Here is a 24,611-nt window from a genome sequence, read left to right as displayed (position 1 = left end):
CAGAAAGCAGCGTGTTGTTGTTGTTTTTGTTGTTGTTGGTGTTGTTGTTTACCATCCTCCTGCAGCAGCAGAGGTCCGGGACGCTGTGTGATGAAGAACCGGAGCCTCTGAAGGCTGAAAAACAACAAGAAGAAGGAAAATCTGCCTCGTACGGTGAGTGTTATTAACATTCAGTCTGCTGCTTGCTCCTGTTGATCCGGATGAACCAGGATCAGGCCTGAACTCTGACACTCATCGTTAATTAACAGCTAATTAACAGCTAATGACTGGAGCATCACTGCGAGTCTATGATAAAACAAACTACGATACTGAAATGAAAATGTAGGTTTAAAGGTATTTTTTCCTGTAAATTAACAGCCACATTAAATAGTGTCAAACACTGTAGTAGAAGTACTCAGATCATTTACTTAAGTAAAAGTACCAATACAGCAAAGTAAAAATACTCCATTACAAGTAAAAGTCCTGCATGAAAAATACAGTAAAAGTACATAAGTATTATGAGCTTGATGTAGTTAAAGTATTGCAGTAAAAGTACATAAGTATTATGAGCTTGATGTAGTTAAAGCATTGCAGTAAAAGTACATAAGTATTATGAGCTTGATGTAGTTAAAGTATTGCAGTAAAAGTACATAAGTATTATGAGCTTGATGTAGTTAAAGTATTGCAGTAAAAGTACATAAGTATTATGAGCTTGATGTAGTTAAAGTATTGCAGTAAAAGTACATAAGTATTATGAGCTTGATGTAGTTAAAGTATTGCAGTAAAAGTACATAAGTATTATGAGCTTGATGTAGTTAAAGCATTGCAGTAAAAGTACATAAGTATTATGAGCTTGATGTAGTTAAAGTATTGCAGTAAAAGTACATAAGTATTATGAGCTTGATGTAGTTAAAGTATTGCAGTAAAAGTACATAAGTATTATGAGCTTGATGTAGTTAAAGTATTGCAGTAAAAGTACATAAGTATTATGAGCTTGATGTAGTTAAAGTATTGCAGTAAAAGTAGTGGTTTGGTCCCTCTGACTGATATATTATTATATATGACATCATTAGATTATTAATAGTGAAGCATCAGTGTTAGAGCAGCATGTTACTGTTGTAGCTGCTGGAGGTGGAGCTAGTTTACACTACTTTATATACAGTTAGCTAGTTTAGCCCAGTGGTTCCCAACCTAGGGGTCGGGCCCCTCCAAAGGGTCAGCAGATAAATCTGAGGGGTGGTGAGATGATTAATGGGAGAGGAAAGAAGAAAAAACAAAGTTCTGATACACAAATCTGTTTTCAGTTTTTGGACTTTTTCTCTAATCTTTGATTTTTGCTGAAATATTGGATCATTTGAACATTTATTGAAATGAAAGCATGTGAGAAGTTTAGAGGGAAAAAATCACTATTTGGTGGAGCTGTTAACAACTCATAGACATGTGAAATGTGACCCCGACTACACACTGCTTTTTGTAAGACGTCAAAAGCCAAAAAGGTTGGAAACCACTGGTTTCATCTTTAACAATGTGTTGTATTTTAAAAGCTTGTTATATTATCCATTGTGTCAAATCTTCATCTGAAAAGTAACTAAAGCTGTCAAATAAATGTAGTGGAGTAGAAAGTACAATATTTCCCTCTGAAATGTAGAAAGTAGCATCACATGGAAATACTCAAGTAAAGTACAAGTACCTCAAAATTATACTTAAGTACAGTACTTGAGTAAATGTACTAAGTTAGTGTCCACCACTGACAGTCAAGGCAGTTGCTGGACACAATAGCTTCTTGTTTGGTTGTAACTCGTTTAGAGCTGCAACTAAAGATTATTTTCATTATCGATTAATCTGTTGATTATTTTCTCAAATGTCAACCCAAAGATATTCAGTTTACTGTCATAGACGACTAAAGAAACCAGGAAATATTCACATTTGAGAAGCTGGAATCAGAGAATTTAGAAATTTTCTTCTTAAAAAATGAGTCAATACAATTAATCGATTAGCAAAATAGCAATTTAATAGTTTGCACCTAATTGATTAATTGACTAATTGTCACACTCGTTATTGAGTAAACATAAATTAGATAATAACATACATATAGACAACTATAACTGAGTGTCACAACTTGGTTAATGTGTTAAAAACTTTTTTATTGTGCAGCATTATTCAACTAACTAATAATTATGTGCTTGTTAATTTGTTAATTTCATTCTTAAAGGATTGTGTCTGAGATATGTTGTGAGCAGAACATTTTACAGTGTAAAAATAAACATATTTAAAGGAGGGGTGTCCATAGTAACAGTGAAAGAGGTTTTCCTCACTGTAATCATTCCTCCTGTTCATACTGGATATTAAAAGATCCTTCAAATGTGCTTTCAATGGAAGTGATGGAGGCCAAAATCCACAGTGTGTCCACACAGTCATTTAAAAGTCTGTATGAAGCTTCTATTCAGCTTCATCAGTCTGAGTTAGTCATATCAAGTGGATATCTGACACATTTACAGTCTTTTTAGCATCAAATTCCCTCTTTGTGTTTCCTCGGACAGTGTTTCTTTGTTGAGCTGCAGGTAGAAGTATAGTAACAAAAAGAGGAACTTTGGCACTAAAAAGACTGTAACGTTGAAAGATATCTACTTGATTTGACTCATTTGAGCAGCTGAAGCTTCATATTAGCTTCAGATAAACTTTTAAATACATTTTATTGAGCAGGAGGAATGATTACAGCAAGAAAAACATGTTTAATGTTCATTTGAGCTCCTGATTTGTTTGAAGAGGGACGTGAAACACAGTGATAATGATACACTGATACTAATATATCTGTGATGAAGTGATATATGCAGATATATCACTCAGGCTCATGACAGAGTTCAGTGTACACAAGAAGGCTTTTATCAGGATTTATAACATCATTAGCAATGTGATAGTAGAGAAAAGAGGAAATGAGGAAGAAGGGAATGACTGGCAATAAAAGTTCCCGACCAGGTGAAGTGGGGACGCTGCGTTTCATGGTCAGCACTTTAACCTCTAGAGTCATGTTTTACCTCTAAAGTTTGGTCTCATTTTACCAATAAGACCTAAAAAATAATTGAGAAATGTAATTTAGAGCTTGTTTTTTTGTGGGAACCCAGATGTAAAGTTTGAATGTAGGGAGGAAAAACTGGAAACACGTGTAGCAGCTTATCAGGTTTCTATTCAGTCAAACTGGTACTGTCAGAGGCCAGGTGTGTGTGTGTGTGTGTGTGTGTGTGTACCTACCTACCAGGATATCCTCCTCCAGTGTTGCGTCACAACGGTTTCTCATTACGCAGACAGACTCTTTATTCAGTTGTATTTACTTTCTTCTTTCTTCATGTTGGCTTTTACTGCAGGTGTGTGATTCATATTCATAGCTTATTTCTGTATTGACCTAAATCTGATTGGTAACTAAAACCAAAATAATAATTAACTTCATTAGGGCTGCCACTAATGACTTTCAGTAATGATTTACTCGATTAATTAGAACACAGAAAAACTTCAAATCATCACATTTGAAAAGCTGCAACCAGCAATTTTTTAGCGTTTTTGCTTAGAAAATGACTAAAATGATTATTTAAATAGCTGCAGATTCATTTTCTTTTGATCAACTAATCATTGCAGCTCTAAACTTTATATATATTCACCAAAATACAATAGAAGTTAATGGAATAACACATCTGTCCCTGTTACTCATGGAGACGGTGTTCACAGTGATTCTTTGACCTTTGACCCTTCCTCCTTACTGTCAGTGGGTCTGGTGAGCAGCGTGTAAACGTGTCTTTCAGGTGATGGATGCAGAGAGCGGGGAGATATTTCTCAGCGGTGACGGCAGCGTGGCGGCAGACAGCTGGCAGCTCGACGCTCCGTTCTCCTGCTCCGAACTCGTCTTCAGCGGCGGAGAGAAACCCCTGCAGGACTGGGCGGTAGACCCCGACTGTGTGAGTCTCGGTGATAGTTCGGTGATGTTATCTGGAGTCTCTTCTCAGGATTTCTGATCTGGTTTCTTTCTTAGAGAGAGAAAATATTTTACTGACATTGTGACTGAAAAATGGTTTCTTTAATCCCGACATCATTAGTCTTATTTCTAGTTATCCAGACGCAGTAAACAGTATACACTTCTACTTTTCTCCTGTCAGATGTCTTCATATTTAAATGATCATTTTTGCGTATTTTAAACTGTGTTCTTTGGGTTGGTATTAGTTTACATTTATTTATGTTGTAACTCAGATTCTTCTTATCAAGGCTGTAACTAACGCTTATATTCATTATTGATTAATCTGATGATTATTTTCTCTAAATAATCAATTAATTGTAACGGGACAGAGTGCACAGTAAACTCGACAGCCACACATTCTCTGTTTAGCGTCTTCAGGTTATGCTAACCCATTGTTGCTAACTTTGGAGCTAACCCCCTTCACTTTTCCAGCATTTGGGGAAACAACAGACGTGACTTTTTAGCATTTATTAACTGACACACTGTAGTCTGTACTATACATCTACTGCCAGACTGACAACTTACTACTTTTCCTCTGCTCCGCTCGCATCCACCGTTATTTCTCTGCTCCTCGCTCTTTCCCGCTCGCTACGCAAACATACTGCTTAACGGAGCCGCGCGACCGGTCGTTTCCCAGGCAACGACAGAGCGGTTGACTCACGTACCGGAACAGCGCTGCTCAGAGACTCCCAAACGCTGTCGATTTCCGAATGAATGGATATTCAATATTAAATATCAAATATTAAAAAATATATTTTTTTGGCCTGGCGGGGGTTCTCGTTGTGTCGTTATGGAGAAACACAGATTCAGTAAACGTTCAGTAAACGTTGAGTACCGTTAGACCCAGCAGTCTCCATCAGGTTGGGCGAGTTCAAAGTTGTGAAAACAACGGGGGTGTATTCAAAACACCCCCGTTGTTTTCACAGGTAATTTGTTAGTCTGTCCCTCCCGCCACAGGAAATAATGGATTAATCCTGGAAAGCTGTTAATGTAGCACTTTTCTCATGAAAATAACACAGAGATTATTCGACCAATGAGAATTTAGTCAGATGAGGGCATATCGACCAACTAATCGACCAGCAGACTACAGCCCTATAAAGAACGTTTGGCATTTTTGCTTGAAAACTGATTGAAATGAAGATTTTTCAAGCGTGTTTTAAAACAATTTGAAGGGAATCTTTTAATATCCAGTAAAACCTCTTTTACTGCTCATATGGACACCTGACTGTTGTTTAAGATTAAGAAATCGATTATCAAAATAATTTTCTTTCGATCGACTAGTTGATTTATCGTCACAGCTCTTCTTCTTATCAAATCCTTGTTCTGGTTCTTGTGGTTTGAGCAAGAAAAGAAACCAGAACAAAATCCAAAACTGGCTTCGTTTTCAGCAGATTTAGGCTGCCAGAAGTCATAAATTAAAAGATAGAAAGTGAAGTAATAATCTTTTGGTTAAGAAGAGAAATGTGCTGAATGACGCAGATTGTAGTGTAACTGGATCAGGACGTTTCTCTTTAGTCTCACTTTGAGTTTCAGTGCTAAATTTAACATCTTGTGATGGTCTAAGTTCAGTTTATGAGGCTTTACATCTTGACAAAAGACAATAAAGTTTAAAAAGTTGTCAGTTGATTTAAAAACAGTGATTTAAGTATAAAATAGTGACTGTTGTTCAGATCCGAGCATCAGTGTGAAACCGTCTGTTCTCTCTCAGACGCTGAGCGACAGCGAGTCAGAGGACGTCCTCCATGGTGTCGACCCAAACGAGGTGTTTCCCAGCGGCCCGCCCGCCAACCCCTCATCAGAGAGCGACAGCGGCATCTCCGAGGATCCTGTCGTCGAGAGTCCCGTCACCGTGGCGGCTCCCGAGACCACCCAGACGGCCCCGGCGACCGTCTACCAGGTGGTGTATGACATCAGCGGCCTGGGCGGCGTGAAGACTGAACCGGGACAGCAGAACGTGGACGTCATCTCCATAGAGCTCGGTGAGGTTTAGTCAGGAGATACGATGATGTGTAGAGTGACAGAAGGGATTTCACGACTACTAATTTTTACTTGTCGCATGTTCGTCTGGTAGGACGACACTTGTTCTGCTTATTCATGTGTTGCACCAACATTACGGGACGCCATGGACGCCTTTTCCAGCGTGCAAACTGACAGGGTTACTGGTGTGTTTTAGAGCTGTTGCTTTTTATTCAAAGAACTGGGGAAAAATTAAATATTCTAACTGTAATGACCTGTTCACATTCAAAGTTTACAGCCTATAAGTGCAACAGATCATTTGAAGTATTTTGCTTTGTACTCTCTGTATACTGGGATCAGTCAGTCGTTCCTGTCCCACCTGCAACTGGTCCAGAATGCTGCAGCCATATTAGCCCTATCCTGGCCTCTCTCCACTGGCTGCCTGTACGGTTCAGGATTGATTTTTAAGTTCTCCTGTTTGTTTATAAAGCTCTATACGGGCTGCTCCCCCCTTCTAGATCACAGACCTTCTAACCCCTTATTCTACCCCTAAGTTCTAAACTTAAGTTTAGGGGCGATCACGTCTTTTCGGTTGCAGCCTCTAGACTGTGGAGCAGCACCCCCCCCACCACCAGATCTGCTCCCTCCATCAACTCTTTTAAGTCCAGGCTCAAAACTTACTTTTATTCACTAGTGTTTGAATCCTCCTGATGCTGAATTTTGGTTTGTGGTTGTGATGCTCAGGTGTTGTCTGTTTCTACCTGAGAGCTGCCTCGTTGTTTGTGTCGCTGTTTCTTGTATCTGTGATTTTAGCTGCCTGCTCTGGTCTGATTGTTTTCTGCTTCATAAATAAATTGGACTTTGACTTTGATCCAGCAGAAGGCGTTCTTAAAATTCACTCTCAGCTTGACCAATTGCTCTTCAACCTATCAGTAAGCTAAGCTAGTAAATAAAAATGGAGGACAGTAGCGAGCAAAGTCGTGCTGATCAGATAATCACGACACCGAAGCATCTGAGCAGCAGTTTGTGGTGTTTTGGGAGCAAAATTACCGACAATGAAAAGGCTGTTTGCCAACTTGCTGCCTTTCTCGACAATGACAACACATCTGAGGACTCAGCAGCCAGTTTACCACACAAGTATCAACTCTACAACCTGGTCTGACACAGTGCAGCTCTACGACCACACAGGCAAATATAAAGACTAAACTGAACAGTAAGACGGATGGACATCGCTGGTTTTACATGCTGCTACGGGTTGAGTTTGAATTAATTAAAACAAATTACTTGTTTTTGTTGTTTTTTTAGTTTGTTACCTGTGTGTGAGGCCTCTACAGATCCTTACACTTGATTGTATCATGATGTCATTTCCTCTCCTGTGCAGATGAATGGAGCTCCCAGCTGTTGTTGTCGGACTCGTGCATCGTTAACGAGCTGCCGGTGGTTTCTGCCGCTCGCCTCGACGGCAGTTTGACCTCCATCGAGCCTCCCAGCCCTGATGGAGATCTGGTAAGACTCACCTTCAGGTGGAGTTGAGGCAGAGTTAAGCTGATGCTGGAGGTCTGACTCTTCTTCTACTGTTGCAGCTGTACCCGGATCTTCAGCTGACTGAGGAGGAACAGAAGCTGCTGACTCAAGAAGGAATTTCTCTGCCCAGCAACCTTCCTCTCACCAAGGTCAGACAGCTGCTGTTGAATCACAGCTTCTTAAACTCAGGATGTTTTGTCACGAAAACAAGAACACAAAGCTGGTTTGTCCCTGAAGAACTGAGATCTGAGTTTATTCTGACATGAAGGAGTGAAACACAGTGTAGAGACAATAAGTTGTTTTTTTTTTTAAATGAACTTTTTATTTGTAGGCTGAGGAACGAATCCTGAAAAAAGTTCGGAGGAAAATCCGCAATAAGCAGTCGGCTCAGGACAGCCGACGCAGGAGGAAGGAGTACATCGACGGTCTGGAGAGCAGGTTCAGTTTGGCGTCAGATAAAATCTCACATTACTAGAACATGATATCCATCCCGAGAGCTCAGGACTCTCAGGAGGTTTTCAGTTATAGTAATACACCTGTATGTGTGTGTGTGTGTGTGTGTGTGTGTGTGTGTGTGTTAACAGGGCTGCTGCTTGCTCAGCACAGAACAAGGAGCTGCAGAGGACAGTGGAACAGCTGGAGAAACACAACATGTACGACTAACTATTGACTCCTTACTAGGGATGTGCCCAAATACAAATACATTATTCGGCAAAGCACAAATAGTGGGTTTTTTTTATGAATATTTGTTTCATACAAATATTTCAAAAGTTATTTGTTCTCAGGAAGAAAAACAAACCATGTCAAATACCAGCGTGCAGGTTGGTTACATCACTATCTCAGTGTCTCTCCTCTGCTCCGCTGTGACGTCTATCAGCAGGTCTCAGTGAGGGGAGTCACATCCACCTGCTACATGACGCACATTTCCTAATTTAGACATCACTCCCAGAGTCGGGAGTGTTCCCCAGAGATAAAGCTGAACTACTGACACACGCTTCATGAACACTTATTGTAACACTTTAATTTTCTAAAATTAAAAACGTAATAGAAACAAAAACAGGATTTTTAAACCTCTGTCCACTTTTATTTGAATACAAATAATTTTACTGCCTCAACAAATACAAATACAAATACTGGGTTCTCTGCACATCCCTACTCCTGACTGTATTATTCACTGTGCTGAAACCCTGAGAACATACAGGCATAAAACTCCATTTTAATCCAAACAAAATGATAAAACATTTATAATACAATACAATATATTGCATGTAGTGACTGTGCTAACAGCCTGTAAATAAAGGGAGTTAAGACCCTGCAGAATCCCTCCTAGAAAAGGTTTCCAGCAGCAGAGGGTGCTGTTGGCTTCTTGTTCTCAGCTCATCTGCAGTGATAGTTAAACTTTTAAACATGGAGGAGCAACTTGATCCTTATAGTCTAAACAAATCTCTAAATCTTTTCCTTTCAGTCTGTAATGATGATACATTTAAGAGAAGTTGTTTTGGTTTTGGAGTTGCAGATGTTTCTCTCTGTGCAGCTGTGGAGATTATTTAGTGGTTCGATTTTTAATTCAGAACAATTTATTCGTCCCTCAGGGGGGCAATTTGAGGCAAACAAAAGAACACATAAACAATTCATCCACACACAATAAAAATAATCAAGTTGAAATACACACAGCGGTGACGTTTATCAGTCTACACACAAGATAAACGGACCACTGAGGCTGTTCACAAGTCTAAAACCAAACTTCCTTCTGTTTGTTTTACATACAGATGATCTAAAACTCTTTCCTGATGGTATTAGTAAGAATTAACCAGCAGATAAATGAAAAGGTTAAAAATACTTTTGATATAAGAGGATTAAAATGTTGTGGATGTTCGGAGGATGTGAATAAAGAGATAATGTAAGTCAATGTGAACTCAGTGACTGTATCGATGTGTTCAGGTCTCTGCTGGCTCAGCTGCGACAACTTCAGTCTCTGATCAAACGGACGGTCAGCAAAGGAGCCCAGACCAGCACCTGCTTACTGGTAGGAAACACACAAGATGCTGTGTGTGTGTGTGTGTGTGTGTGTGTTTGTAGTAGAGTTCAGGATTCTGCTTATCGGTTTCAGTTCTTTTTGAATCCTGGTTTTGATTCTTTTCATATTATTTGATTAAAGAGAAGAAGCCAGCATATTCAGCTCTATTTGTTGTCGAAAATTTAGTAGCAGTTTTTGTCTAAAAGGTAAAAAAAATTAACAAAAGCTGCAACGATTAGTCGATTATTTGAATTGTCGATCGAAAAATGATGCCTCGTCAACTAAAAATGAATCGTCGACTATTTTGATTAATCGTTCTGCCAAATGTTCTGTTTCCAGCCTGTCAAACTTGACAATTTGAAGGTTTTTTTTGTGTCATATTTGACATTATATTGAATATCTGAAGGTTTAGTCAGACAGAACAAGCAAATTAAAGATAAGTTTATGTGCAGACAGATTATATGTGCCATGTATGAAAAGCTCCATAGACCAGCAGACAGTGAGGGACAGACAGCTGTCTTCATCCCGGTCGAGCCAACCTGGTTTTATGATTGTTGCCATAGAGACAGCGCTAAAGTAAACAATGTTATAACGATGTTGTGACAAGGGACAAGGTCACCGCCTGAATAAGCTGAGAGTGTTTCAGCTCTTTTCGTTCAGATTTGCTGCGGCTGCGTCTACAGCAGCACTTTGAACTGTAACTTCTGATCGAGTCGGTGTTTGTCAGTAAATCTTTTTGCATAAGACGTCCATATATCCTGGAGTTTCTGGATTGACGAGCTCAAGATTTCTATAATGACAATTTTTAGCATTTCATAGACGATTAAATTATGAATCAATTAATTAATGGAGAAAATAATTGTCACTTTCAGCTTTAAAACCAACTACTGTCTGAGAAGATTCACAATTCTCCACTAAAAAGATTCTTTCAGAAGTTAATAAGCGGAATATAAAACATAAATTCACATTTCTATAAATCTGAAACAGTTTCCAGTTCAGCTTAACTGACTCTTGATAGCAGATCCTGATGAACGGAGACTTCAGGCTCTGTTAACATGTCTGACATCACTGCAGTGAGAGACGAACCGTGTGTGTGTTTGTGTCCTCAGATCATCCTCGTCTCTCTGGGTCTGATCATCATGCCGAGTTTCAGTCCGTTCAGCCGCGACGCGTCTGCAGACGATGACTACAGACCCACAGGAGGTCAGTCCCTCTTGCATCACTTCCTGTTTTTGTTTGTTTGTCTGGAAATAACAGGGGATGTGATCAATCATCACTTTGCAGAGATGCAGCAGGATCAGGAGAATGAATACATTTAATTCTTTAAGAGTTTATGTGACGGCGGTGTGGACCCGAAGGGTGCGTCAACAATAAGATAAGAAACTTTCCTTCGGTGGAATCACTGGAAACGATAGCATAGATGCTTTAAATAGTGTACATAGTGTATATAATACATGCTTAAATAGTTCCAGGGTTCACTGTGGATCCTCCTGGAAATAGGTCTGACAAACTGCTACTGGATGCGACGCTACAAGAGAAGCTTATGAGCCTTAGTTTGCTACGCAGCACAGGCATCACCGACACCATCTGACACAGAGCCTCCAGGCGGGGGACACTGTGAGTGAAACAGAAGCAGGCCAGTCTGCATCGTGGGACAAGGGCTTGCCCATCCAGACCGGTGTTACACTGTATTTGGTGACCCATCAGATTCTGTGACCTGCAATGTTGGAAGAGGTATTCAGATCCTTTACTTAAGTAAAAGTATCAATATCACAATGTAAAAATACTTCATTACAAGTAAAAAGCCTGTATTTAAAATCTACTTAAGTAAAAGTATAGAAGTATTACAAAATTAGCACTTTTACTGAAGTACTTTTAGTACTTTAATGCAGGATTTTTACTTGTAATTGAGTATTTTTACATTGTGGTATTGATAATTTTACTTGAGTAAAGGATCTGAGTACTTTTTCCAACACTGCAGGTCACAGAATCTGTTGCCAAAAGCAAAGAACCGGTGGTGGACTTCAGGCGATCTGGAGACGCCCCTCCCCCCTCTACACATTAACAACTCCGTGGTGGAGAGAGTGGCAGGCACCAAGTTTCTCAGTGTAAACCTCACTGAAGATCTCACCTGGTGCTGCCATGTCACATCCATGACCAAGAAGGCACAACAGTGCTTCTACTTCCTGCAACAAGCTGCATCTCCACATGTTTCAGATCATGCATCTCTGCAGACAGTGGAGAGGGTCTTTAAAAACTGCTGGTTGCATCATTGGAGCCCCGTTACCTTCCATCCAGGACACTTTCCATAAGAGCTGAGCCAGCAGCACTCAGTACACACCCCTCCCTGAAAACCAGAACCTCCCGCAGGCTGTGAAACACCCGTCATACCCCAAGCACCCAACAGACAACTACCCATAATCCCCCCCTACACATACTCACTCACATCAAATCCAATTCTACCTCAACAAGGTTGTAAAGTTACTGGATCACCTGATCCTCTTGCACAACTGCACTCTGTCTATTTAGTATTCTGTATTGTAGAACATTAGCCAGATGTATTTATATATATCTTTCGCACAATCCATGTCCATGAACGCTGTTAGTTTTTTTTATGCCTGTATAAATTCAACCTTGCACACTAGATTCTTTACATTCTCTATTAATATTTTTTCTATTTTTTTAATTCTTCTGCAGTTTTAATACCTGTGCATTTATGGTATTTTTTCACCAAGCCCGGGTAAAATTTAGTTTATTCATAGGTAGCATTTGATACTGAAAAGTATAAATGTAACTGTGGTGAGATGACAGTAAAGGTTCTTGAATCCTTAATTCTTCATTTTTTTTTTAAAAGTTTTGCAGGTTTTCCTCATTTATGTAACTTTTTCTGAACAACTTATTTGTGCAAAATTAGAGATGTGAGGTTTGTTCATATATACAGAAAACATACAGTAACATAAAAAAACGACAAAACTTTACTCAGTTTTCACTCACTTTCACTTTTTTTTTAAAAAATCTTTCCAGTTATTTCCAGAAACATCCTGACAGACCCCGTCTCCTCCCAGCCGACAGCAGACGAGGCCGACGGTCCGGCGGTCCAGTCCGACTCCTCATCGCAGCTCTCGGACCTTAGCCAATCAGGACCTCCGGACGGCGCTGCTGTACTGCAAGAACCAGCAGAAATCCCTGAAAATACAGGCTTTGACGGCATGGCGCAGGAGGGGAGCCAATCAGGGAACAACTCTACTCTTGTTGCTAGGCAGACTGAGCCGTTGGCCCTCGGTTTGAGGTCGACATCCGGGAAACGAAGTCACGATCCCGCTAAACCGGCGCACGCTGACGAGATGTAGAGGAACTGTTTCATCCAGAATAACTGCACTGTTTAGTGGATCCGAGTCTGCTGACGTCGACCCTGCGATGTTTCAGATTCGCTGTAAACACACGACCAGCCGGAGATGCTCCGATTGATCAGCGCTGATCAGTATCAGATGTTATCTGTTAGAAATGAGTCAATAGGTGGTGGTTTTAAATTTAGCTGATAAGAAAACTGATCATAAAACATTAGAAACAAACATGTCTGCCTTTCGTCATATGAACCGCACTGCAGTTAGAGCCGCCTGCAGCAGCTGTTCATAAGTTCAAACTTAACCTTGTTATAATGTCACATAAAGTAAAAACATATCTGACCTGACACTTTACATTTCACAGAAAAAACACACTGAACCTCAAATTATTAAAACCAATAACATGAAACTAAATTACCGAATTTTATCCAACGTCAGACCTACATTCACAAAACAGTTTATTTTATCTTTTGGCCCTAAAAATACATAATCAATACTTGCAGCCCCTGGATTGCTCATTAACCCTTTCATGCATAGTGGTCACTACAGTGGACAGCTATTCAAAAGCTGTTTTCTTATATATGCATGGGGTTTTAATGGTATAGTTGCACATCAGCCAACACAGTGGACTCTAGTGCATCATCCCGTACACTGCCATCCATAAATTTCTCAAAACCAAGATGGCCGCCTGCCGGCCGGAAACACTCAGCTGCTCAGAAATATCTTGCCGATCCTTCTATAGTAATAGACCCTTGCAGGTAAATAAAATTTTGTAACATCAAGTAACAACCAAAGAGTAATACAATTGTTAAAATTTCCAAGTATTGATTTTATGTTGGGAGAAAATGACAATTAATCATCTGTCCACTGAGTTGGACAAACTCCTTGAAAAATGCGTGTTTTAAAAAAAGATGAAGTTCAAATATTTTTTTTCATGCCTAAAGAGGAATAAAAACACTTCCTGACTGAGTTTATCATAATTCATGCATGAAAGGGTTAAATCCAAACATGTTAACTGAAGGTGCCTCTTCGTTGTCAGCACGACTAACAAATTGGTTTTACAGTTTTGTTGTTATTTTTAAATTTATAAATTTAATTAAATTTGCTGGCTTAGTTGGGCTGCTTGTGGTAAATTTGCTTTGGCCACACGATGCTGCTGCTGTATTATTCCCACAATGATCAGTAAGAAGTTAACTCTTCACTTTTGAAGAGATTTTTTTTTTTTTACCCCTAATGGATTCTTGCGGTGTTAAAGGTTTGTTTCACTCTGGTTAACATTTACATATTTCTGTGAAATTATCCAAACATGACCAGATTACCTGTTTCAGACAGAAGCTGAACTGAGGGGCTGCTTAAAGGGCCAGAGTAAGATAAAGATTTTTAAGCCCTGCAAAGATATTCCAGTAGAGCCCCAGAATATAAATATTCACCTGGAAATGTGCAGAATACGTGTTTCTGTTAAGCATTTTACAGGTTAACTTTAACTAAAGTTCTGCTGTTGGTTTAAAACTGCAGATGAATTTCAGTATTTTGTTCATGAATAACTTATTTCCAAAGCTTTCTGCCACAATATGAAAACACTAAAACTTCTCCCTACAAATATTAGACATAATACTACAGAAATATAGCGTACTGTACAAAGTACTGCAGGAAACCATCACAGCAAACATGAGGTGCAGGTTATATTTTCATAAACAGCTTTTCTGCTGCTATATTTACATCGCTTTACTAATTCACAGTCTAAGTTAGTGTAAATAAGCAGCTGTTTTATTTAGGAAAAGGAATGTAAATATCAGCTCAGATTTGTCTTAGTGGCCTTTTTCACCCCGTACAGTAACCAACCACCAAAGTGCTGACTCACCGCTGCACATCTAACGTTAAATTAACTGTAAAATTAAAACTAAATCTTATACAAAGTCGTGTGTTTCTTGGTCATTTTGTAATGATTCATTTGTAAATAGTTGAGAGACAGAAGGAAATGTGGGAGACGTGCAGCAAAGATCCTCTTCCAGGATTGAATTATGGTTTACGTGATACTCGCCCCACTTTTCTTATTAATTTAACTTTTATTTATCGGGGGGCGGAGGGGGTCACAACTGAAACTTAAAAATTCAGCAGCGAAACTGAAAAAAAGTGACTGCAAAAGAAAAAATCAGTGAAAGAAAAGTCTGAATATTGTAATCACGTTTCACTCTTATATAATTTTATTATATGTGTCTGTTTTGTTTTTATTTTGGTTTCAGTTTATTTTTATTCACTTTTATTTTTTTCCGTCTTTGATTCTTGGGAGATTTTGTTCAATTATTATGGTACAAACATAAACGTAATCCCATAGTCAGCAGGGACACAAGATAAATCTGATGGGTTGGTAGAAGAAATATATTTCTGGTACGTAGTTTGTTTTCTAATTTTGCTCAAGTTTAACCCTTCAGGACTCTATAAATTCTTCAGATGACTCTTTTTTTATAACCTGTTGACAACATGACAAGTTATTGTTGTTTTTTTTTTAAAGAGGTCGCAGCTCCAAAAGGTGTTAGTGCCTTGCTCGAGGGCACTGAGAGTTTTGCTCTGTCAAAACACTCAAAGTGAAATGTGTATTATGAGAGAAAAACTCCCAAATGTTGTAACAAAGTGAAACTTATTTGGGGCTTTTTTATAAATAATGTTGAATTGTCTTTGTTGAAGGGATTTGTTGAGTCTAGTTGAACTCTGAATGTTTTTTTTTTTTTTAATTTTAAACAAGATAACAATTTTTATATAAATAACAAAATGTATTTATTAAGTTCCATCAACAGGATGGGAAATTATAGCTGATTTGTGATCAGTTCTTCAGAAACAGCTTTTGGACTTCACTGAATCCAAATTAAACAGTTTGAGCAGATCAGATAAAAACTGTACAAACCTGGTTTTATGTTAAATATAACAGAAATAACATCTCTAACAGCTTTGCTGTGTTTGTGTGACACTTCACTCATCTGCTCACAGGCTTTATCCTTCATATTTACTCTATTAAAAGGAAACAATCAATGGAAACTGTGTCTGATTTATTTATTATGTGTTTATGAGACAGTGTGACTATCACCATACACTGTAAAAAAAAAGTTATTTCACAGAAATTTACTGTATTATTTTACAGGTTTTTTTTGTTTTTTCTACATGATATAGGCCACGCCCATTTACATCAGAAAAAAAATTCCACCATTTTGAATTTTTTGGTAAACACATTTTTTCCTTCTATTGGCACATATTTCATCTAATCTTCACCAAATTGGGTACATACCATATTTAGATGACCCCGAACAAAACTTATGAGTTTGTTTCTGGTATCACTTACGGATTGTCTGTAATTGGTTACCAAACCTTTCAAGGCATGACCTGAAGCCCTTAACAGGCCGTAACTCTTTAACACTAAATTGGATTGCAACCAAATTGGGAATATTGTACATTGCACAAGTGTGTAACATTTCATACAATGGTTCACGTGTTCTCTGGGAGAATGTGCACAACATACTGAATCATGGCACCAATAGCCCCACCTTGCGGTTATTAATAAAACTCCACCACACTATTTATTAACTACCATATCTCTTAAATGTAATATGCCATGGTAACCGTGGTGGCTGGGAAGCAGCAGTGGCGGCTGGGAACAGCTTCCAGCTCTCACATGCATTTTCTTCAGAAAATGCAAAAATATCCTAGTTTTCCTTGTTATTCTTACTTAACATTGATTCATAAAGCACAGAGAAAAAGAAAACTTTCAGATTTTTTATTATATGACAAACAAAAATTAGCAAATCCTCACGCTGAAGAAGCTGCAACATGAGAATGTTTTGTATTTTTGCTTGAAAAATGACTAAAGTACTAAATTTAATAATAACAAAAAAAGTGTCCAAATTAAATTCTTCTGTCAGGTTGGTCGCTGCTGAGAAATCAGCTGTTTTCTGCTTCAAATTTACAAAATATCTCCTGAATACGGAGGTGCTGATGACTTCTAATTAAAGATTTAAACTCTTGTGTATCCCTGGACAGTAAATGTTGTTGAGCAGCTAAACATGTCTGCCACTAAATAATGAAATAATTTGTCTTTTTTTCAGCCTCTGTACTCCCTCTAGATTTTGTCTCAATGACGCTGTGGAGAAGAATTTAAATCAGACATGCTGAGCCTTCACTCACAGAAACACAGTTCATCAGTCAAACAGGCACATGGTGAGCAAACCCATGGCTTTTTGAATATTTAGATCCTTTTATGTTGAATAATTGACAAGAAGAACCTGAAGGGGGGCTACTTCCACTTCCTGTTGAAATGGCAACAATACACAGCGGAGCAAAACATACACAGCAAAGACGCATTAATACTGCTGATTAAAGATGGATGGATGATATGTGCTTACCAGACAGACAAATGAGCTGATGATATTAACCTATCCACATACAGATGAGTGAAGACAGATGATTTATTAATCCTTTATTAGTCCCTTTCATAACATGTGGCTGGTCTCACAGGAAATTAGAACTTTTTTGTACAAAACAAAATGTCATGTTTTTGTCTGATAAGTATGGTGGCCCGTAAGGACAAAACAAATACACAAGCACCAACATCAAAGACTCCACTTTACAATACAGGACACAAAATTGAGTGTATTTACTGAAGAATGAGTGAGGAAAGACCTGATAATTGATGGATCGTTAATAAATCCTTCCCTATTAAGTCCTACTTGGAAGAATATATAATAGATAATAACGAGTTACTAGAGAACAGACTATATTAATTAACCACTAGGTACTGATTAGTTCATGAATATCTGTGAATCGATCATACTGACAACTTTCTTTATAAGTCGTTCCTGATCAACTCTGAACCAGCACAAAACCAGTAACGACTCATTCTCACTAATTACTTAAACATGAGTTACTCTTCCTTTATGCTGATGATACACAGCTGTATGTCCCAGGAAAGACTGCAAGACACTAGCTTGTCCAGCATAAAAGACTAATGTCTGATTGATGTCTGCTCACTTTCTTAGAGTAAATTAAGATAAAACTTCCTTATAAAAACATCCTTATCATTGGCCCTGACAACCTGCATGTATCCTCACGTGGCCTCTTTTCCAACAATCTTGTCCAATCTTGCTTTTGTCTATCTAAGGAACATTGTTAAAATCTGATCATATCTGAGCTTCAGACACACAGAATCCATCATACATGCTTTCATATATCACGTATAGCTGACTGTTGATTTATGTTATTTTATTTATTTACAAAGTGATGATATGATGTAATTGTGTTTAATTTTAGTTATTTGTTTCAATCTCTGTTTATTTATTTATATATTTTGTGTAAGTGTGCATTTGTTTCTTGTGTTTGACTCAAGTGCTCAGTGGTTTTCATGGACAGTATTGCTACATATTGCTGTAAAAGTAATGAAAACTTTCCTACCTGAGACATTGACAGGTGTAATAACTGCAGTCAGTCTGCAAAACATTTCCGGAACATGCAGTGGGTGATTTGGAGGAAAGTGCCGGGAAGGGTTACTGTGGTGTTGCCGTGGCAGTGCCAGCTGTGGACAGATTAGCGCTCAGCCTCTACAGATGTCTAGAGGCCTCTGAGTCACAGACGAACGTCTCTCTGGCATTTGGGAACTGGTATTTTACAGGTGAAGGTGTGGAGGCCTTTGGATCAGAGTAGAGCAGCAATGACGTCTCTGATCTCTGTCAGGATGGCGTCAAAGGGACATTTAACCTCATAGTGAGACTGCAGATGTTTGTATCTGAGATAATACGAGGTTTTAAAAGTTCAGACAGTCGATTCACTGCGACACAACAACCTATTAAAGGACCAGTGTGTAGGACTTAGTGGCATCTAGCAGTGAGGTTTCAGATTGCAGATTGTCCTGCTAGATGCCACTAAATTCTACGCACTGCACCTTTAAAAGGTTACATGAGCTTCCCTCAATTTACACATTTTTTAAAAAAATTTAACAAATTCATTAATTATCTATTTAAGGTTTTGTTGGGGTTGGGATATTGGTTTAAATTAGAAGTTTGAATATATCTTCAGCTGTAAATTAATTAAGTTTAAGGGATTTTGTTGTTGGACTTTAATAAATGTATGTTTTTAGTGGGTTTCCTGCATGGATTGAGGGGTAAAAACCCTCATTATTTACAAAATTACATTACAACCTTACCTTAAAGAGACCTCAGTGTTTCAGTTAAAGTGCAGATTCAGGGGTTCTTACCAAATTTGTGGTTAATTTATGGATATATTAATGTATTATTTTAAGGTTTAAGGGGTTTGTATGGGGTAAATTGGAGATCATTTTAGCCAGCCAGGCAATTTTTCCAGCACCAATCCAGATAAGACTCACTATAATATTAATACATACTGTAGTATCATGACAATATCTTTTATAAAAGAACAGGTTACCAGTTAAATATAGAAACCAGATAGATGTGTAAATCTATGTGCGGACGTGTTGACTTGCAATGTTTCCATCCTGGTTTCCAGCAGGTTGAAGCGCCAGCCCTCTGGAAGTGAATCCATTATTGATGTTGTGTTTCCATTCTGCTCTTTGCTAACAGGCTCACATCATCGCTTTACTTGTGCTGATATTTCCCCAGAGTGACACATCATGTCTCAACACCACTGAGTCATCCCAGCAGTTTATACTCATTTATATTTAAAATTGTTTCCCCTCGATGTTTGGTTCCCGTTGAAGATATTTTTATCATGATGTTACATTTAGGAGAAACAGAGAGTAAACCGCTATAAAAAGCACATGTGAAATTCCTGTTTTCACATGTAAAATGTCCCCATTATTGCCTGGATGTGATTTCATTACATGTGATAATCCACATGACTTTATGTGACTTTATTTTGATGTATGTTGTGTTTAATATGTGATGTGATGTAATTGTTTTCACATGTGATGTCTTATATCAAATCACAGTTATACAGTGGAAATTTATCACATGTGAAATGTTTGAAAAGCACATATGCATGGGATTAAGTTTGTGTCATAATAATTAAACAAAATTTTTTTTGACAGTGAATAAAAATACATTGAAACAAACAAACAAAAAAGACCTCGAAGGCAAAACTAAATAAAATAAAACTAAACAAGACTTCAACGTTTGATTACAGTATTCTCAATTTTCTTTCACTGATCGGGATTTATCTTTTGCGGTTTTTCAGTTCTCTGCTTCATTTTTTACTTTCAGCTCTGAATTTTGACACAAAGCATCAACCCTTCAAAAGTAACTGGCCAATGGGGATGCAGCCTGTAACACCATGAGAGGTGCAGGTGCAGGTCAACCGAGAACTGCTGCTCTTTTAAAGGCAAAGCTGCTCACAGCAAATATTGATTTACTTTTGGTTTCCTCTGTTTACTCAAGTTTCAAATTGATAAATAAAAACTGTTCATAGTGTTATTTACTTTTAGTGCCTAATACGTTTGCACAGTACTGTGTATACATAGTATATGTGTATATAAGTATATATGTATGCATATATACTGTATGTGTATGAGTATGAGTGTATATACAGTATGTATTTGTGTTTTTTGTTTGTTTTTTCTTAAGATAAGATACTTTATTGTCCTTCAAGGGCAAATTTGTCTTGGGCCCCAAGCCGCTGCATCACACAACACACTTGCCGACAATGACACAATGCACATGTACACATAAAACATAGATCATACAAATATACATTCAAGATTTAACATGCTTAATATGTTTAATTGTGCTAAAATTCACATGTTAAGTGAGACAGTATGTTTTGAAGGATAATAAAGAGGAATTGAGAAGAAAGAGAAATACGAACAATAATTTAAAAAAGCCAAGTATGGTCAAACCAGATAATAGATAATCAAATCACTGATCCTATTCCATAAATAAAACCATACAGTACCACAACTATAAATAGCCGCAATAAATAGACCATAGTTTCAATTATATTAAAAAAGTCTTCAGTTGTCTGGCTCTAAATGTCAAAGACTGGAACTGTGATGGGACAACTCTGTTATGCTGTATAACATGTGCATCTGTATTCATTTCGCTCTTTCCTTCCTTCTTTCCTTCATCTTTCATCTATCATACACACACTCACATACACCAACACCAAATCAACACAGCATCTGACAATTTACAAGTTTTTTTCCTCATCTTATCCCTTTAACATTCTGTCTTTTGTCTTGCAACAAAAACAAAAAAAAATCCTCTCATCTTCTCCTTTTATACACCTGTTTATCAAACTGTACACAATCACGGCAGCTGTTGCTCAGAGGTAGAGCGGGTCGTCCACCAATCAGAAGGTTGGTGGTTCGATCCCCGGCTCCTCCAGTCCGCATGTTGAAGTTGGGCCAGATACTGAACCCCAAACTGCTCCAAATGGTTGCACCATCAGTGTATGAATGTGTGTGTGAATGGGTGAATGATGGCATGTATTGTGAAGTGCTTTGAGTGGTCGATAAGACCAGAAAGGCGCTATATATAAATTCAGTCCATTTACCAATTAGCACTGAGAGTTCTCTTCACAAGAGGTGGATTGACCCTCTGATGATCTTCATGTTACATCACAGCCTTTCTCATCACCAGGACTCCTTGATCCCTCTCTGAGGATCGTCAACGGTAAAGAAAATGGAACAACAGCAAGAGTTTTACATATATTATGACATATTTCTCACAGTCTTTGTTGCACAGTCACGTCCCTGCAATCTCTCTGAAATCCGTCCTGTTTGTATCCACTGCTTAAATACAAATGTCATAAAATGTATCAAGTGTATGTAGTTTATTAAACAGGAAGACTAATGAACATTGACGGGAATGTGAATTTTTCATTCTTGATAGTCACCCTGAAAAAGAATATAGGATTAACATTACAATTTAAGTTAATGAGATCATGAATAAGCATACAGAGATATAATAAAAAGCAAAAAAAGATTAGATTTTTAAAAATTTCGACTTCCTTAATTTTCGCACAAAAGTCAAATGTCACGCTGAGCTGATAAAATTCAGCACAAGAAAAAGCAGCTCTTTAAAGATAGACTTTAAAATATAAAGGCCTTGTTCCAGATTGGAATTGAAGAGGACAATCCAGGTCCATATTTATATTCTGGAATATCTTTGCATGATTTACAGTTAAAAACCCCACTCTGATCTGATTGGTCAACAGCATCATGTCTGACTTCCGCCGGCTCCAGAGGCCACGTCTACAAACGATGAAACAAACTACAGTATTATTTCACTACTTTTTCCTCGTTCTTCACTTGAAATGTCAACTAAAATTCTTCTAAAATTCATCTGTACATGTTGGAGCCGAAATCAGATCTGAAATATGAACAACGTGAACAACACATGCAAAAACCTCAGCAACAACCTTAGCAACCAAGGCTACAGACCAACAGCAGTTTATGAGCATGTGCAACGAGCCGACGTCAGCTCATTGGCAAGATAGACAAAAACGTTGCAAATGAAGCATTCAGCGCAGGTTGAAGCCCTGACTTTTGACTTGCAGGCAGTATTTCTACACACGTTCACCTCAAGTTTCGGAACTTTAACCATGTTTAACATCTGACATCATAACAGGATATAAATAACAGAAAACCACAAAAAGCATGATATGTCCCCTTTAAGTACTCTGCCCTGATTATAAGGGTGCGTTAGATATATGTTACAGTAAGGGGAGTATGTCATGTGAGTGGAGCAGCAACTTGAGTTGAGCTGCCTGCTTACTCGCTTCATATATATTAGGAATGCCCGTGCAATACATGCCATTAAATTACATCAGGGGAACAAAATATTTTTCGATATAATGCACTCCAGTACACCACCACCTCGAACTATGACCTCTATAATAAACATAAAGTAGAATTATCACCTTTCTGACAATGTCAACAAAAACTGAAAATGTATGAGCTTCATAAAAGTAGAATTTATGGCGGAGCTGTTGTGTTGGATTACATTAGATTGCACAGGTGTCCCTAATAAAGCGCTCGCTGAGTGTACTTCTGGAAGTGGAGATGGATGTTTACCTGAAGACTGAGTTAAGACCCATAAGTACTGCTGTTTTTAATTGCCTCTTTCTCTGCGTATGCTTATAGCCTATAGGATGTATATTGGAAAAAAAATGGAAAAGGGCTTTTGGTGAAAATATCAAAAATGTTTATGTGATATTTTCTTTTCAAAAGAAAAAAGAAAAATATGTTTCTTGTTCTGTCGGATTTCAACAAAGAAACAAACAAATGTATGCGCCTAACTGGTAAGAGGAGGTTTGTTGTTTGAGTACACTCCATAGAAGAGCATAAATCTGTGCTGATGGGTGACAGTAGATAAGTAGCACTGGAGGGTTTATATGGAGGATATATAGGAGACACTGAATCCCACTCTGTGTTAAGCTAATGGCTCTTCTCAATGTCTCAACGCCTACCGGATCCTTTCTCCTGACAAAACGCTGTCACTGTCAGCTAAACACAACTGAAGAGAAGTGAAGAGGAGAGTTGCTGTCACTGTCAAAGACACAGTGTATCTGCTGGATTTGGAATAAATCCCTTCAAAAACATCTCAGCCACACTTAAAGTCCAACGCTCACACTTAAATTTAGTAATTAGTAATGTTTTTTGATGTGTAATCCCCCCCAAAAAATCTGAATTTCTTTTGTTTCTCTACACACTCTGTTTTTCCTCACCTGTCCACCAGCGGCCGTCCGTTTACTATCTGGGCCATTTATGAAACTTCTCAGAGTTAATTAAGGACTAAAAATACTTAGAGTAGGACTTAAAGGACAAGTTCCTAATTTTTCAAGTGTCTTAAAACAACAGTCAGGAGCCCAAATGAACATTAAACCTGTTTTTCTTGCTGTAATCATTCCTGCTGTTCATACTGACCATTAGAAGATCCCTTCATAATGCACTTACAGTGGAAGTGTATTTAAAAGTGTATTTAAAAGTTTATCTGAAGCTAATATGAAGCTTCAGATGTCCAAATGAGTCAAATCAAGTACTGACTGCTGACTGCTGTTTTAAGATACACTTGTGAACTCCTCGTCCCAAAACTAGAACGAAAAATGCATCAGTCTGATAATTTTTGGCCAGTATGGGAAGCTTGACAAACATGGCCTCTGATCCTGTTTCTCTCTGTCTACACACCTGAACCTCATTTCTTCATCAAGGTCCAGCACACCAGTTCATTTCCCTCTTCAAGTGACATAACACACCTTTCCAGTCAAGATAAGTGATAAATAGATGATTGTTGTAACCAGCTGCTGGACAACAGAGTGTTTCTGTCCTTCCTGTTGTCCTTCCTTTTTTAATTGTGTGCTGGCATTTGTTTTTATTGATCTGCAGAGAGCTTGTAAAAGGAACAGCCATGATGGGAATGAGATAATCCTCAACCTGCAGTGATGGAAGATAACAGAGCTATAAAATGTAATGGCAGCATAACATAATGGGGGCAAAGGCACTGAGCACTGCACTCGATTACACAATGAAACCGTTGCTACTAGAGCTGCACAGGGAATGAGGTATGTTTAACACAACCTTGTAAAAATGCAGTAATTCACATTATTTTTAGAAGAAAGATTTACCACTTTTGTCATACTGGAACAATAAAATTGAATTTCAGTGTATTTCGTGCAAATACAATCTTGTAAAAATACATTAGTTTTGTTGAATCACCATCATTTCACTTTATTTTTTAAAAGAATGACCTGTCACTTTTGTGGCATTAAAGGATTTACATAATTTTCAATGTCTTAAGTATTTTTTGCTAATACAACCATGTAAAAATACACTCAA

General features: G+C 38.1%; 1 protein-coding gene and 1 long non-coding RNA gene across 2 annotated transcripts; one reads left to right on the top strand and one right to left on the bottom strand.

Moving 5' to 3' along the window:
* Positions 1-44: 44 nt before the first annotated feature.
* On the bottom strand, positions 45-3,463 carry LOC122987235. The gene is made up of 2 exons (XR_006404472.1): positions 3,229-3,463; positions 45-114 (listed from the first exon to the last, which is right to left on the bottom strand). It is a non-coding gene; the product is annotated as an uncharacterized LOC122987235 (long non-coding RNA).
* On the top strand, positions 46-13,646 carry creb3l4 (cAMP responsive element binding protein 3-like 4). Its single transcript, XM_044358995.1, has 10 exons — positions 46-153; positions 3,774-3,926; positions 5,691-5,961; positions 7,320-7,444; positions 7,522-7,611; positions 7,794-7,900; positions 8,047-8,115; positions 9,404-9,488; positions 10,589-10,682; positions 12,504-13,646. Exons 2-10 carry the CDS (start codon positions 3,777-3,779, stop codon positions 12,827-12,829), a joined length of 1,317 nt encoding a protein of 438 aa, XP_044214930.1. The 5' UTR covers positions 46-153; positions 3,774-3,776; the 3' UTR covers positions 12,830-13,646.
* Positions 13,647-24,611: the final 10,965 nt, after the last annotated feature.

This window comes from Thunnus albacares, chromosome 8 (genome assembly GCF_914725855.1).
Source record: "Thunnus albacares chromosome 8, fThuAlb1.1, whole genome shotgun sequence".
NCBI classification, from domain to species: Eukaryota; Metazoa; Chordata; class Actinopteri; order Scombriformes; family Scombridae; genus Thunnus; species Thunnus albacares.
Note: the sequence above shows the minus strand (reverse complement) of the source record. Positions and strands in the feature narration are given on the sequence as shown.

Bases quoted from the DNA above. Each gene is read 5' to 3' on its own strand.
- creb3l4 (XM_044358995.1), top strand. From the start codon at position 3,777: ATGGATGCAGAGAGCGGGGAGATATTTCTCAGCGGTGACGGCAGCGTG. The intron at 3,927-5,690 runs GTGAGTCTCGGT...GTTCTCTCTCAG, and splicing joins GGGCGGTAGACCCCGACTGT to ACGCTGAGCGACAGCGAGTC. The intron at 8,116-9,403 runs GTACGACTAACT...CGATGTGTTCAG, and splicing joins CAGCTGGAGAAACACAACAT to GTCTCTGCTGGCTCAGCTGC.